This window comes from Loxodonta africana, chromosome 22, assembly GCF_030014295.1.
Source record: "Loxodonta africana isolate mLoxAfr1 chromosome 22, mLoxAfr1.hap2, whole genome shotgun sequence".
In the NCBI taxonomy this organism is placed as follows: Eukaryota; Metazoa; Chordata; class Mammalia; order Proboscidea; family Elephantidae; genus Loxodonta; species Loxodonta africana.
The window spans coordinates 43,888,363-43,903,821 of NC_087363.1; the positions used below are offsets into that span (position 1 = coordinate 43,888,363).

The 15,459-nt window shown below is 44.9% G+C and overlaps 1 protein-coding gene across 2 annotated transcripts in view; it reads right to left on the reverse strand.

The window, feature by feature from the left end:
• LMCD1 (LIM and cysteine rich domains 1) overlaps positions 1-15,459 on the reverse strand; it is an 81,612-nt gene that overhangs the window by 45,108 nt on the left and 21,045 nt on the right. For both annotated transcript variants that reach the window (XM_003409775.4, XM_010590027.3), the window contains exon 2: positions 1,924-2,012. In XM_003409775.4, coding sequence (XP_003409823.2) covers positions 1,924-2,012 — 89 coding nt within the window. The remainder of the gene's footprint in view (positions 1-1,923; positions 2,013-15,459) is intronic.

The following is a 15,459-nucleotide window of genomic DNA, read 5'->3' on the forward strand; positions in this document are numbered from 1 at the left end:
AACGGAGTCAAGGAGTGGTCTTATGCTTTGAAAGCTCATACCACCACCAGCTGCCGTAGAATTGATTCCGACTTGTGGCAACCCCATGTGTGTCAGAGTAGAGCTATGCTCCATAGGGTTTTCAGTGGCTGATTTTTGGGGAGCAGATCACCAGGCCTCTCTTCCAAGGTGCCTCTGGACGGGCCTGAGCTGCCAACCTTTCGGTCAGCAGCAGAGTGCATTAACCACCAAGGGACTCCTTGGAAGTTCATAGCCCACAGTATTACAGAATGATTAATAGCAGGACATTAAGTACGACGCAGACCTGAGCTAGAAGCCTGCCTTTTAGTAGCCATTTCCCCATTACCCCTCCTCAGTTTCCTGATCTGGACAATACAGAAACTAATATTTACTGCCTAGGGTTATTTCAAGACTTAAATATAAAAGGTTGACCTCAGCTCAATAAAAGCAAGGTGAATAAATACTGTACAAAAATATTTTTATAATTGCCATCTCACAACGGAAGCCAGCATCTCTGAGAAAATACCTCCCAAATGTTGTTCTCCACCGAGTGCCCAAGACAAAACTCTGGCTGTGGGAACAGAAGCTGCTTGGTGGCTACCATGCTCTACAGAGCTCAGCCTCTCTCCCAGGGTTGCCGGGAACAGTCGCACAGGTTGTACACTGCATAAGTCTAAGGGGTGCGATCCACACAGATGCTGCTGAGAATGATATCCTGGAGTTGTACAATGTAGTAGGCCTATTCTTCACTGTCAGAGTCTCAGTGAATTTATATATTTATATATATATATATACACACATACACACACAAAGGAAAGAAAAACTCTGCAAATCGAAGTGCAGCTGGACCTATGGCCTGCTTACATGGGCGCGAGATCCAGGTTCTGTACTGTGTACAGAAAGACTTTGGTTTCTCTCCCGGGGCTGCTCTTAGGTTCAAACCTAGTAACAGGGATGATGCCATCGCGGGGGAGATCAACCCCACCCAGCAAATTCTAGGACAGACAGACGCTTCCGCTCAGGTGCACAGAGCACCATCTAGCCAGTGCTCACATCCTCCCTGCGTAGTCCTACTGGGACGAGCTTGGCAGACTCAACCTTGACATCATTTACAAAGCACTAAGTTCCTCCTAAGAAGCCCTGGCGGCACAATGGTTAAGTGCTCGGCTGCTAAGCAAAAGGTCAGCGGTTCGAACCCACTAGCCACTCCAAGACCTGGTGATCACGTCCCGTAAAGATCACAGTCTCGTAAACCCTATGGGGTAGTTCTACTCTGTCCTACAGGGTTGCTATGAGTCAGAATCAACTCAACGGCACAGAACAATAAGTTCCCTCTTTATCTTTGCTCCCCAAAGACTTTTTTCTTGTTTCTGAAATAGGCCAATCCTTGGCACAAATGTTTTGTTCTTGACTACTAAACTATGGAGTCCTGATGGCGCAGTGGTTAAAAGCCTGGCTGATAACCAAAATGTCAGCAGTTCGAATCTATCAGTTGCTCCTTGGAAACCCTATTGGGGCAGTTCTACTCTGTCCTACAGGGTCGCTATGAGTTGGAATCGGCTCAACAGCAATGGGTTTACTAACCTATAGGTTGGCAGTTCAAACACCCAGTCGTGCCATGGAAGAAAGGCCTGGTGATCTGCTTCCATAAAGATTACAGCCAAGAAAACCCTACGGAGCAGTTCTACTTTGTAACACATGAGATCACCATGAGTAGGAATCAACTCAATGGCGACAGGCACTTTTTTTTTTTTTAAATAAGACTGAGCTAGGGAAAAGCAGGACAGTGTTCCACTCTGGAGCCCTTCCTCCCCAGAATTCATGCATCCTAAGCAGTCCCAACAGAAAAGGACGAGCAGGGTTCCTGGAAAGGACAGTCAAGAAACAAAGGCAGGCAGAGCTCCCTCTGACCAAACACGTTACCTCCATGGATGTGGCTCGAAGCCTGAGCACGTCCCCTTGCATCTCAGACAAGGCACACCTCTTGCTGACTGCTGCTGGCCCAGGGACATCTGGAAAAGGAGACAGAAAAGAGGGTGTTTTCTTTCCAAACATCTTGGACGTGGATGCTTGACCTCTAGAAGACTTGGCACGCCAGCAAAGGGATTAGGTGGGGTTCAAAGGGCTAAGGACGAATAAGCCATCACTTACTGTTTACCAGGAACGGAGCAGACAAGCTGGGAATGTGGCCATAGGGCAGGCGAGTGTGGAAGGGTGGGGCCCTTCCCAATAAAATTGCAATGGGCCCATTCCCAGTCTCCAGTATTGTTGTAAAACACCACCGCTGCATGGAAACACTGCCCCCCACACCCCCACCCATTCCCCTGATCGACTTGTCACCTCAATGGAATCTTCCAGCAAGTGTCTCCTCTCCCTCATTTATTTGTGATTTATTGATAGGGCGTGATTAAGCCAAAGCTACAGGCACAAACAAATGTTTATGGTGCCAAATGTTTAGAGCTTGAAGCATAACTTAAATATTTTACCAAAACATTATAAATCACAGGAGCATTTAAAATCTAGCCATCCTTTGTAGGGAGAAGAATGCATGAGGGAGGTTTATTACTGGTTACCAGCTAGAGGTAACAAAAGTGCACTGAGTGCTGCTGCTGCTGCTTAGACCCTTGCTCCCCTGTAATGGATTGAATTGTGTCAACCTGGTTAGTCCTTGTGTGGTTGTCCTCCATTTTGTGATTTTCCTGTGTGTTATAAATCATAATCTCTGCCTGCTCTTAAAAAAGATTAGGTAGGATGTAACACTCTTGCTCAGGTCACCTGCCTGATCCAATGCAGTTTCCCTGGGGTGTGGCCTGCACCACCTTTTATTTCACAAGAGATAAAAGGAAAGGGAAGCAAGCAGAGAGTTGGGGACCTCATACCACCAAGAAAGCAGCAACATGAACAGATTGTGTCCTTTGGAACCAGGGTCCCTGCGCCTGTGAAGCTCCTCGGTCAGGGGAAGAATGAGGACAAGGACCTTCCTCCAGAGCGAGCGAGAGAGAAAGCCTTCCCTTGGAGCTGATGCCCTGAATTTGGACCCTGAGCTTAGTTTATTTTGAGGAAATAAATTTCTCTTTGTTAAAGCCATCCACTTGGGGTACTTCTGTTATAGCAGCACTAGATGACTAAGACACTCTCGAATGTGGTTCTCAAACCAGCAGCGTCACTGGGCCGCTTATCAGGAATGCAGAGTTTCGGACTCCTGATGCTTCTGAATCAGAATCTGCATTTTAACCTAATTCCCAGGAGATTTTTATGACATGAAAATTGGCGAAGTGCCAGGTTGGTAGTGTGTGAATCCGCTGGCTGAGAAACTGACCTACCTCTCCCTTGGGGTTAGGAGTGGGGTGACTTCATACAGCCGTGCACATTTATTATATATATATTTTACCAGTAGGGCTCAGGCAACTAGTAAAGGGATAAGCTCCTCATTCAACAAATATTTCACTGATTTACTTAAACACTGATTTAACATCTACAATATGCCAAGAGACCCTGGGTTGTACAAACAGTTGATGTGCTCAGCTGCTAACCAAAAGGTTGAAGATTCAAGTCTACCCAGAGGCACATCAGAAGAAAAGCCTGGCTGGCAATCTACTCCTGAAAACTCAGCCACTGAAAACCACGTAGAGCGCAGTTCTACTCTGACACACATGGGGTTGCCATGAGTTGGAGTCAGCTCGATGACAACGGGTTTGCTGTCTAACACAGATTAATAGTTCAGGATCGCACATATCTTGAGGGAAGCCTGTTTATGTTTGTACCTGTTCAGCGCTATATTCATGCTGAAAGAGGAAAACAAGATGATGTTCACCATCAGCTCATTCACAGCTGGGGACCTTTCATTAGCAGTCAGAACTTTGCCCCCTAAGGCCATTGGCTAAAAAACTTGCTAACTTCCACCTCTTATTCTTGATACTTTGAATTTCAGTACTGGAAATACAGTCATCCCTCCACACTTAATTTCTGAGTGATTAAAGGTTATTTTGGGAGGTATAAAATTTATGACTACCACTCATTTGTCAATTTGTCATATTGTGGTAGCTTGCATGTTGCTGTGATGCTAAAAACTATGCCACCAGTATTTAAAACACCAGCAGAGTCACCCATGGTGGACAGGTTTCAGCGGAGTTTCCAGACTAACATAGGCTAGGAAGAAAGGACTAGTGATCTACTTCTGAAAATTAACCAGTGAAAACTCTACGGATGACAACAGAGCACTGTCCGACTTGCTTGCTGTGGTCATGTCATCTGGAGAGATCAATGGCTAGAGGAGGACATCATGTTTGGTGGAGCAGAGGGTCAGCGAGGGTGAGGGAGACCCTTGGTGAGGTGGATTGGCATTACAGCTGCAATGATGGACTCCAATGTTGTGAGGACGGCCCAGGACCAGGCAACATTTCCTTCTGTTGCACACAGGTCGCCATGAATTAGAGTTGACTTGATGGCTGCTAACAACAGAATTTATGAATAAGACTTCATCTTTGTATCATTCTAAGACTTCACTGTTGGATCGATTCAGATACACCGGAAGGTAGCAAGCCCTTGACTCAGAACTGTGCAGAAGCACTCCATAAGCGGGAAAGCACCCTGCATTATTGTTCTTCTAATGACAGGCTGATTTAACAGTCATCCAACAAGAGGATTAATCCTGATATTTAGCCTGGTGAGTTTAGCTGCAATTCCGTCTGCTGGCTCAGAGTACGGTTTAGAAATAGAGGAGTGATGTAAGGCAGCCCAGGACAGCAGAGCACTTGTCTGTGATGTGGGGGCCTGGCCCTACGGTGCCAATTCTGGCATTTATTAGCTGTGCGACTGGAGGCAAATCATTTACTCTCCCAGCCCAAGTTTCTACTCTGTAAACTGGCCTGAGTCACGGTTGCCTAAATTCTGTTTGGAGAATACTTGTTCTGTGAGATGTTACCAAGTGGTTCACAGTATGGAAAAAGGATATGATTAAATAAACACAGAGGGCACTGAATTCTGAAGGGCTTCCCAGAGCCTTCAAAGTGCCAACCTGTGCTAGAAGCAAGAAGGGAGGTTGAGAGCAGGCAGCTTTTCCAAATAAGAAACCCAGCCTGTGCGGTCTGACAGTTCTGAGCTTTAGTTCCAGTTCTGCTCTTTTCTTCTGCTTGTTGCTGTTGCCATTGAGTTGGCCCTGACTCACAGCCACCCCAGGCACAATGGACTGAAATGCTGCCTGGTCCTAGCCATCCCCATGATGGGCTGGGGATTGGACCATTGTGATCCATAGGGTTTTCACTGGCTGATTTTCAGGAGTGGATTGCCAGGCTTTTCTTCCTAGTCTGTCTGAGTGTGCTGAGCTGGGAAGATGACTGTTCTCATTGAGTCTCAGTTTCCTCATCTGTTTCATGGGAATAATAAGAACCCATCCTGCCTCATTGAGCTACTGTGCAGTTTAATGAGATGGTGCATGGAAAGGACCTGGCACTTATTATGCACCAAGTGTTGCTGTTGTTGTTATATCTTGTGAAAAACTGTTCGAGAGACCCTGACTGAGATGTTCTCAAAATGTTTCTTTTTGGCCTCAGAATTTTAATGGACTATTGGGTTTAGGTGAACTATTTTTCTAGCTGTGTGCCTCATATACTTTCTTATTTTCTACTTTGTTTCACAAAGAAAAAAAGTAAAACAAACAAACAAAAAATGAAGTTTTTCTTTCAGCCTCCACACATGTTCCATACTTTAATCATTACCTTATTAAGCTAAGCTATTCCTAGCCCTTTGGCCTTAAAGTGACATGCTACCCATCACCTGAAGAAAACTGACATTAAAAGATCACAACGAGCCCAGAGAAAGAATGATGCAGTCAGACAAGTGATGACACAGAACTTCCAGCCTTGTTGGGCCGTGACACCAATCCAAAGCCAGGCTCAGGAAATGGAGAGGTGGGCCTGGTCTCCATTCCTGCTTGGTGGGTGGTTCCAATGGTGACAGAAGTACGTGGGAGAGAAAAATAAATGGCCTTTGCAAGGAAGAAATAGCTTTGGGCCATCAGACCACACTTCCAGCCAGTTTCCTGGCTGTTTAACACAATAAATAGTCATTTGTCCACTATGTACCATTCACCCAGGTCCCAGACAGACCCAGCAAAAATGATGGTATTTTTTTATGGAAGAGGGGGAAAAAAAATCAGCCAGAACAGTGTTTAAAATGAGATACTCGGTTTATAAACATTGAGTTTCTCTGATGTGGATCTGTCTCTGTTGAAAAAATGCACAGGACCTCACAGTAGCTGAGAACAGAATTGCTTAAACGGAACTATCATTCAAAAAATGGTTTCTTGGAATGCAGCATCTATTTTGTCCTTTTTCCTGAGGGGAGAAAAAAATGTTTTGACAATTTTCTTTGGCTCAGGTTAGTAGGATGCATTTCATCTGATGTGGCTGTGGAAGTGAATGGTGTCAGGGACTTAAAAGGACTTGGTCAGCCTCAGCGCTGCCTAGGGGTGCAAGGGGCAGAGGCAGTGCTTCCTGGGCATCCGCTTCCTTTAACCCTTTGCCCTTATGGGAGGTTAGGATGACAGGAACCCCAATGGCAGTCTTTAAGTGGGAAAAAAGACACCAACAGCACTGGAGAATTGAGATAAAGAGGAATCTACCCAGGAAAATTAAAAATGGAGTTGACTCAGTATCTCATCTGAAAAACAGGTTATCCCTGCCCTTCGTGCCTCAACAGGGCTGTTGTAAGCACCATGTAAGATTAATAGAGTCTTTGTAAAGTGAAATGAATCATTATTTCACCGTCGTTAAAAAAAAAGCTTATCCCACACTTGGAAATAAGGCAGAAAGGTGGGTGACATGTCCTTTCAATGTTATATGGTGGCAAGTCTAACATCCCCAAGGAATTATCCAGAGCAATATACTTTGTTCTACCCCAAGATTTGGCGAAGTTACATGTAACTTTGTCCAGCAGAGACACAAATAATTCTTGTCCTTTCGAAAAAGATAACTCCAAATGTTATGGCTTAGTGTCCTGTGAAGTATTAACTAGTTGCGTAAACAACCCGTTAATCTTGTCCTAACATTTCTCTTTTTTTTCAGTTGTACTTTAGATTAAAATTTATAGAACAAACTAGCATCTCATTGAACAGTTAGTACATACAGTGTTTAATTTTTATTTATTTATTTTATTGTACTTCAGATGAAGGGCTACAGAAAAAACTAGTTTCTCATTAAACAGTTAGTACACATATTGTTTTATAACGTTGGTTAACAACCCGACGCACGACATGTCAACACTCTCCCTTCTCAGCCGTGGGTTCCCTATTACCAGCTTTCCTGTCCCCTCCTGCCTTCTGGTCCTTGCCCCTGGGCTGGTATGCCCCTTTAGTCTTGCTTTGTTTTATGGACCTGTTTAATCTTTGGCTAAAGGGTGAAACTCAGGAGTGACTTTATTACTGAGCTAAAAGAGTGTCTGGGGGCCATACTCTCAGGGTTTCTCTAGTCTCTATCAGGCCAGTAAGTCTGTTTTTTTTTTGTGAGTTAGAATTTTGTTCTACATTTTTCTCCAGCTCTGTCTGGGACCCTCTGTTGTGATCCTTGTCAGAGCAGTCAGTGGTGGTAGCCAGGTACCATCTAGTTGTACTGGACTTAGTCTGGTGGAGGCCGTGGTAGATGTGGTCCATTGGTCCTTTGGACTAATCTTTACCTTTGAACATTTCCTTATCACATTTCCTATAAATGCCTAGCTCCCCAAATGCTTTCGGGACTGGTCTAAACATCTTACTGGGGCTGAGAAGGGAGAGTGTTGACATGTCGTGGGGTTGCTAACCAATGTCATACAACAATATGTGCACTAACTGTTTGATGAGAAACTAGTTTATTCTGTAAACTTTCATCTAACATTCAATTAAAACAATAAGCATCTTACGGGTTCCTTCATTAATTAATGAGTTGAATAAAATCTTTGATAAGTTTCATTTTGTATTTGCATGAGCATCATGATTTTAACTTTTTAAAAATGATATCTAGTATCATCACATGCCGTTATTACTATCTGCGGGTTTATTTTTGGAGCTGGGGTATTCTGAACTGACACAAAAATATATTCAGTTGGAACTTGTCTTTTACCGATAAGCTGTGTAAGCATAAATAATAATAACCCATTGCTGTTGAGTTGATTCCAACTCATAGCGATCCTATAGAAAAGAGTAGAACTGGCCCACAGGGCTTCCAAGGATTGCCTAGTGGATTCGAACTGCCAACCTTTTGGTTAGCAGCCATAGCTTTTAATCACTACACCACCAGGTTTTATGAGTAAGCACAGGTGTTATTAAATATTATTGGTCGATATGACTTGTTATCTAAAAAAACAAAAACAAAAACAAAAAACCCTCCATGGGTTGTTATTATTTTAGGGTTGATGATGGCAGTAGGGCAGTTTAGGGATCACTTTTGCATATATGGAAACCCTGGTGGCCTAGTGGTTAAGGTCACTTTACCTTCCCTCTGGAATCCTCTTCCAGTTGCCGTCAAGTTGATTCTGACTCACGGAGACCCCATGAGTGTCAGAGTAGAACTTCGCTCCATATGGTTTTCAGTGGCTGTGACTTTTTAAAAGCAGAAGCCCTGGTGGCACAGTGGTTAAGTACTCAGCTACTAACATAAAGGTCAGCAGTTCAAACCCACCTGCTGCTCAGTGGGAGAAAGATGCGGCAGTCTGTTTCCTTAAAGATTACAGCCTTGGAAACCCTACAGGGCAGGTTCTTCTCTGTCCTGTAGGGTCACTATGAATCAGAATTGACTTGATGGCAATAGGTTTTTTTTTGTTTTTTAGTTATCTAGTGCTGCTATAACAGAAATACAACAAGTGGATGGCTTTAACAAACAAATTTATTTTCTCACAGTTTACGAGGCTATACGTCAATTCAGGGTGCGGGCCCTAGGGTGCATTCTCTCTCTGTTGGCTCTGGGGGAAGGTCCTTGTCTCTTCAACTTCTGTTTCCCGGTTCCTTGGAGATCTCCATATGGCTTGGCAACTATCTTCCCCCATCACAGCTGGAATAATCTGCTCCTTTATATCTTGTAAGAGATTGACTCAAAACTCAACCTATACTAATTCTTTCTCAATAACCTAACAAAGACAACCCATTCCCAAATGGGATTATAACCACAAGCATAAGCCAAACCAAACCCACTGCTGTCAAGTCAATTCTGACAAATAGCGACCCTAGAGGACAGAGTAGAACTGCCTCAAAGGGTTTCCAAGACTGAAATCTTTACAGAAGCAGAATGCAGCATCTTCCTCCCACAGAGTGGCTAGGGGGTTCAAACCGCCAACCTTTCAGTTAGCAGCTGACTACTTAACCACTGTGCCACCACAGCTCCTCAACTACAGGCTTAGAAGTTAGGGTTTACAGCACGCATTTTGGGTGGACACAGTTCTATCCATAACACTAGTCAACAGATGATGAATGACAGTATGTCTGAGTGAGGTGAAATAACTTGTCCATTCAGAATGCCCTGGACTGGAGCTTCACTGGGGTTGTGGGTCTCCTAACTCTAGGCTTAAACCGGTAAAACCAGTTGCCTTGGGGTTAGTTAAGTGGGAACAGGATCCTGGGTCTCCTGCATGGAAGGCAAGGTTCCACCAGCGCTGCTGCAACCAGTGCCAGGAAGGAGGAAAATGTTGTGCCTTGTGATTGCACTTTAACAGGGGGGATTTTGCTTGGATGTGAATGTGGGCCAGTGTTTCTCAAAAATCATGCATAAAGATCACCTGGGGGATCCAGTTAAAATGTAGATTCAGGTTCTCTTAAGTCTGGGGTGAGCTGGCGATTGCATAGTTCTACCACCCTCCCAGGTGACAGTAATGTTGCTGGTCTGCTGAACACACTCTGAGTAGTGAGGGGCCACACTAGGGGCTCCCAAACATGCCTGCACATTAGAATCACCTGGGGGATCCCCTATAACTTCCAAAGCCCAGACCGCACCCCAATACAATTTAGCCACAATCTCTGGGGGGTGGGCCCTAGGCAGCAGCATTTTTGGAAGCTCCCCAGGTGATACTAGTATGTAGGCAAAGTTTGGAAACCACCAGACCTCCCCACTGGACCCTCCGCTGCCCCAGCTGGGACTTTAAGAATCTCAGCTCATTGACTTAACCACTCTTCTTCGCAAACTCTGCCGGTGGACCACCATTCCCCACAAGGCGAGTTTCACAGCAGCAAGTCTGAGTTTTGTTGTTGCAATTTCATCTTGGTCCTTTCAAGCCTGCCTCACAGGCATCTGTGCCAAAGGAAGGGACTCTCTTAAAGGCCAGACAGAAGGGAAACCACAGCCCTTCCTCTTTCTCTAAACTTCACTGGCTAACGCCCCTGGGGATCTCCTCTGCCAGGCTCCAGGTCAGGGGTGGCATCCTAGCCCCAAGGCTGGCCCGGGTGGAGCTGGCCAACAGGGCAGAGGGTAGAGACCCAGGTTGCCAGTGTTGATGGGAGAGCCTGAGGGAGCCCAACCTGGCAACACGTAGGGCCAAATGGTGACAAGCTGCATGGCCATGGAAAGCTTTTTTGTTTTTCTTAAGAAATATGACCTTTCTGGGGTGTGGCCTGGCCTGCAGGGCTTCTTTCACTTTCCCTTCAATAACTCCCAGGCCTTGGCAAGTGTCTGAATTGCTCCCTTTTTTTTTTTGAAACTCTCCAATGATTAAAAAAATTGAGTTGCCAAAGCAGAATTACAAAAATTTAGCAGGGTAATGGAATAAATACACCCCCGAATATAATAGCCGTGCGCACATAACTTAAAGTCTACGTTCACGGCCCTTCCTGTGTGTAAGCCCTCTGCCCAACAGGTCCTCCCTGTGACATGTCCTCTGTACCCCAAAAGGTGGAGGCAAGGCGACAGGAACCCAGGCTTGCTAGGGGAGGCAGACACACACAGACTCTTTGTATTCTGTTTATGCCTAAACATCAGGGTGGCTTTTTGCATCCTACTGCATAATGCATACATTTTTTGGTTTTAACATAGCATGAACGCATCTTTATCTTCTTCCCTCCAATATTAAGTAAAACTGTTGCTCTGCATTTGTTCTCTGACTTCTTTCTCACTCACCTCACCACTGATGCTCACACACTGGTTTGGGAAGACTCAAACTAGGGCTCTATATGTTACTGCCAAGAGAATCCTGTTTCTCCAAGTATGAGATGAAAGGGTGGGGCTTCTTATCCAAATTCTGGAGGATTCTATCTTTTACCCCATCAAGATGACTGGCTTAGAAGATGGTAGTGATAGGCTGTGGAGGCAGTGGTGGTCCAGTGTTAGAATTCTTGCATTCTATGCAGGAGGCCGGGGTTTGATTCCTGGTGGACGGGTCTCATGTGCAGCCACCACCTGTGAGGGGAGGCTCTTGTGTTTCTGTGATGCTGAACAGGCTTCAGCAGAGCTTCCAGGCTAAGACAGACTAGGAAGAAAGGCCAGGTGATCTACTGCTGAAAGTCAGCCAACGAAAACCCTACAGATCCCAAGGGTCTGGCCCACAACCGATTGTGGGGATGGTGCAGGACCAGTCAGTGTTTCATTCTGTTGTGCATAGTGTCGCCATGAGTTGAGGGTGGACTTGCTGGAAGCCAGCAACAACAGCAAGAAGAGACAGGCAGAGGAACGTGCAGAAGTGGTTGGAGGGAGTCTTTATCCTTACTTGAACTTCTTTTCTCCACTGTCTGACCTACGTTCTCTCGGATGACATGGAAATCAACCATGGAAACAGTTTTGGGAAAAAGTGCCTCCTAAAACCGCAGTAAGTCTTAGCAAAGACTTCATCTACGTTAGTGGTCAAATCTGGCAACAGTGTGGTAAAGATACTCCTCAGGAGGCTACGTGTGTATGTGTCCCCAGATCTGTGTTTTCCACACCACGTTGCTCCTTTGGCATTTGTATTCCTCTGTCTGGACAAACATGGATGTGAAGAAATCCTTTCAATTTAGTTATCCTTTTCCTGAATTGTGTAATGAGGATGAAAATGCACAGACTAAACGCATTGAAGTTAGCCCCACTGGTCTAGTATTTAGAATTCTATGGATGGAAACTTTTTATTTATTTTTTTAAATTTTGATTTGAAAGGCCAATCCTATTTAAAGTAATAGAACTGAAAACGTAATTGGTGGGTGGTGGCCGATTGCAGGAGTGACTGAGATGTCAGTGCTTAAGGGTAAAGACTCAATTATTTTTCTTATTAAATGGTTTGTGTGGATTAAATTTATCCCTTGTACTGGCAGGGGTTGAGGGTTAGGCTGATGGCTTTATCTTGAGATGCTAGGAGTGTTTCGTGTCCTGGATAAAGTTTTAAACAAATGCCCAACAAAAGAAATTTTTTTTACATTCTATAAGAAACTTATTGTTCTCATCTCTCAACCTAGTTTGTCCAGGTTAAAGTCTAGGAGGATATAGGTTTGGGGCAAAATATACCCATTCTCCTGTCTCCCTCTCACAACATATTTAACAGGTAAAATCAAATCAAAACCAGGGCAGCCATGAGAGAGAGATGGATCTCAGAAGCCCAACGTGTTGTCTTGGAGCATGTGAAAGGTTGGAGGGAGGCAGGGTTGTCTCAGGCACTTCGGGGATGGAGGTGAAAGCGGCCCATTGCTCCTGCGTCTCACACACCAGCTATCCTCAGAGGCCACATGTGACCAGTTAGCTGCTGAACATGCCCTTGGGGCAGTTATGGAAAATTCCAATCAATTCCTCCCATCACTTCCTCAGGCAAGTCTTTGAAAAAGTCTTTGAGTTTCCTATAATTCTGGCCTTCCATGTGAGAAACCTGGGTTCAATTCCCGGTTGAAGCACCTCATTCACGGCCACCACCTGTCTGTCAGTGGATGCTTGTGTGTTGCTGTGATGCTGAAGGGGTTTCAGCAGAGCTTCCAAAATAAGGAAAACTAGAAAGAAAGGCCTGGAGGTCTATTTCTAAAAGTCAGCCAACGAATACCCTACAGATCACAATGGTCCCATGCGTAACCGATTATGGAGATGGCTCAGGACCAAGCAGCATTTTGTTCCATTGTGCACAGGGCTGCCGTTGAGTAGGGCGCCTACTCGGCGGCAGCTAGCAACAACAAAGCCAAGGTCCCCACCACCAACACCCATAAGCTCTTATATCACCATATGTAACACTTTATGGAACATTTCTGGCCCTTGTAACCACTTGTTTCGTTCTGTCTCCCCCACCAGGGGAGGGAATTACTGGAGATCCCCAAGGTTGACATCGAGTGTGAACAAAAGGGGTTAATCCTGCTATGAAAACAGAGTAGAAAAGCAAAGCCATATGTGAAAAGGAAAATATACAATGAAAGGTTCCGCTGTTTAGGATACCCTCTACCACCCTTCCCCCAAACCTGGCCAAGGGCCAAGCTTTTTGGCATTGGGGCCGGCTCTAGAAAAGCTGTAATGCCCAACCCCAGGGCTATGGAAGGGGAAAGCACACGGAAGCCTGCCTTTAGGTGGCTGATGATGGTGGTGGTTATAAAACTGCACCCCAGCTGGGAGCTGACCCCCTTCTTAACTGTCTGCTGATAGGGGGAAGGGCAGTCTGGAGATTTCCTCCAAATTAAAGACCCAGGATTATTACAGTCACAGTTCTCTCTTATCTGGCATGGCCGGGAACTGAGTCTACTGGTAATTTCTATCTCTTACCACATTATTTCTTGGCATATACGCAGCAGACACTGTTAGTGCCCGAGGGAGGATTATCTCCCCTTTCGCTTCCTCCTGTCTGCCTTTTTGATATTTTTTTTTTTAAATCAGTTTCATGAAAAATAGCCAAGAGGCAATAAGACTCAAATCAGTACATTTTTCAAGGGCTTGAACTCTTGGAAATGTCTGACACGGGGGACATTTTGGACAGAAAAGCTATAGCAATCTCATGAAATAATTAGCACGGCATTGGCAAAACCAAAAAACCCCAGACCGGTTACCTTCAACTCTGACTTACGGTGACCCTGTGTGTGTCAGAGCAGAACTGAGCTCCACAGGGTTTACAGTGGCTGCTTTTTCAGAAGTAGGTCACCAGACCTACTTTCTGAGTTGCCTCTGGGTGGACTAGAACCACCACCCTTTGAGTTAGAAGTCGGGTACATATACCATCCATGCCATCCCATTCAGGGACCTGGAACCGTCAACAGCCCTTGAAATTGGGTAGCCTTGACATATTTACACAAAATCTTACTTTATCTTTCAAAATGATAGGGTTGGGATTACTTTGAACAAGAAGAGTACGTAATAAGGCAAAAAGTTCCAAATCCTAGATACAGTGATTGATTGCTGGGTGATTGGATCTGTGTGATGGCTCATGGAAAACGATAAAGTTTGCAATCCCGGCCTGGGACGTGGACTCCTTTGTTTAACACTCAGTTGGCAGGGCGAAAATGATGATGACTGAGGGAGAAGGGAAATCAGTCTGCTTGGCTGCCAGCTTCTTGCTGATAGCTGATGTTGACAACGAAGTTGTATCCAAAGCAGGTCCACAAACCTCATGCATAAAGGACACCAGTGGACTGAAGTGACAAGATTTTAGGACTGAAATAATATTTTCCTTTGACATCAGTTCCCTTTGAACTAGCTACAGACACTATTCTGGTGAACGTGAGTAGTGAATTGCACAAACACAGACAAAAGCTGTACCCGATGCTGTCGAGTCATAGAGACAATTTGGGACAGAGTAGAAACCACCCCATGAGGTTTCCAAGGCTGTAATCTTTATGGAAGCAGAGTGCCACATTTTTCTCTCATGGAGTGGCTGGTGGGTTTGAACTGCTGACCTTTCGGTTAGCAATGGAGCTCTTAACCACCGTGCCACCAGGACTCCTCAACAAAATCAGCAGAGGGGGCAAAACCATTCAGTCTCTCTTGCTTTTGAGAACTGCCCAAGTTTCTAAAAAAAAAAAAATTAGCCCATTATTTAAGGGGCTTGCTACTTAATTAAAATAGTTCGTGGGAGGGGAACTCCTACCTCCCCTCATCTTCTATTTATTGATCTTTTGAGGCCACTTAGGCTTCCAGAGCGTGGTTTGTGTTTTCATTGACTATGCTAGGGTTTCTTAAGGGGCGAGAGCAGACCTGGCATTTCTCTCTAAATTGTTTCCAGAGGCAGTTGTCTTTTTTCTTCCTTAGATATATGTCCTGGCAGCTTTTGGGAAGACGTAGTAAAGCTACCAGCCTCACTATAAACCAGAAGTAACCCAAACCCACGGGGAATCTTTTGTAGAAATTGACCAAGTAGCTCGAGGGAAGTTAAGACATACGAAAATAAAGTCCCCGCAGGGAATCCTTACTCCCCCTCCCCCATTTCCCAAATGAGAACAAGCTGTTGGTGTCCCCAGGCCTAATATCTTCAGGTTACACTTGGAAATTAAAATCTAATTGGTTTCATGGTTCTTAGGTTTTTGCCTTTACTAAACTTCTCAAGTATAAAACTGCAAGTTCAAGGCTGGCAATACTTACA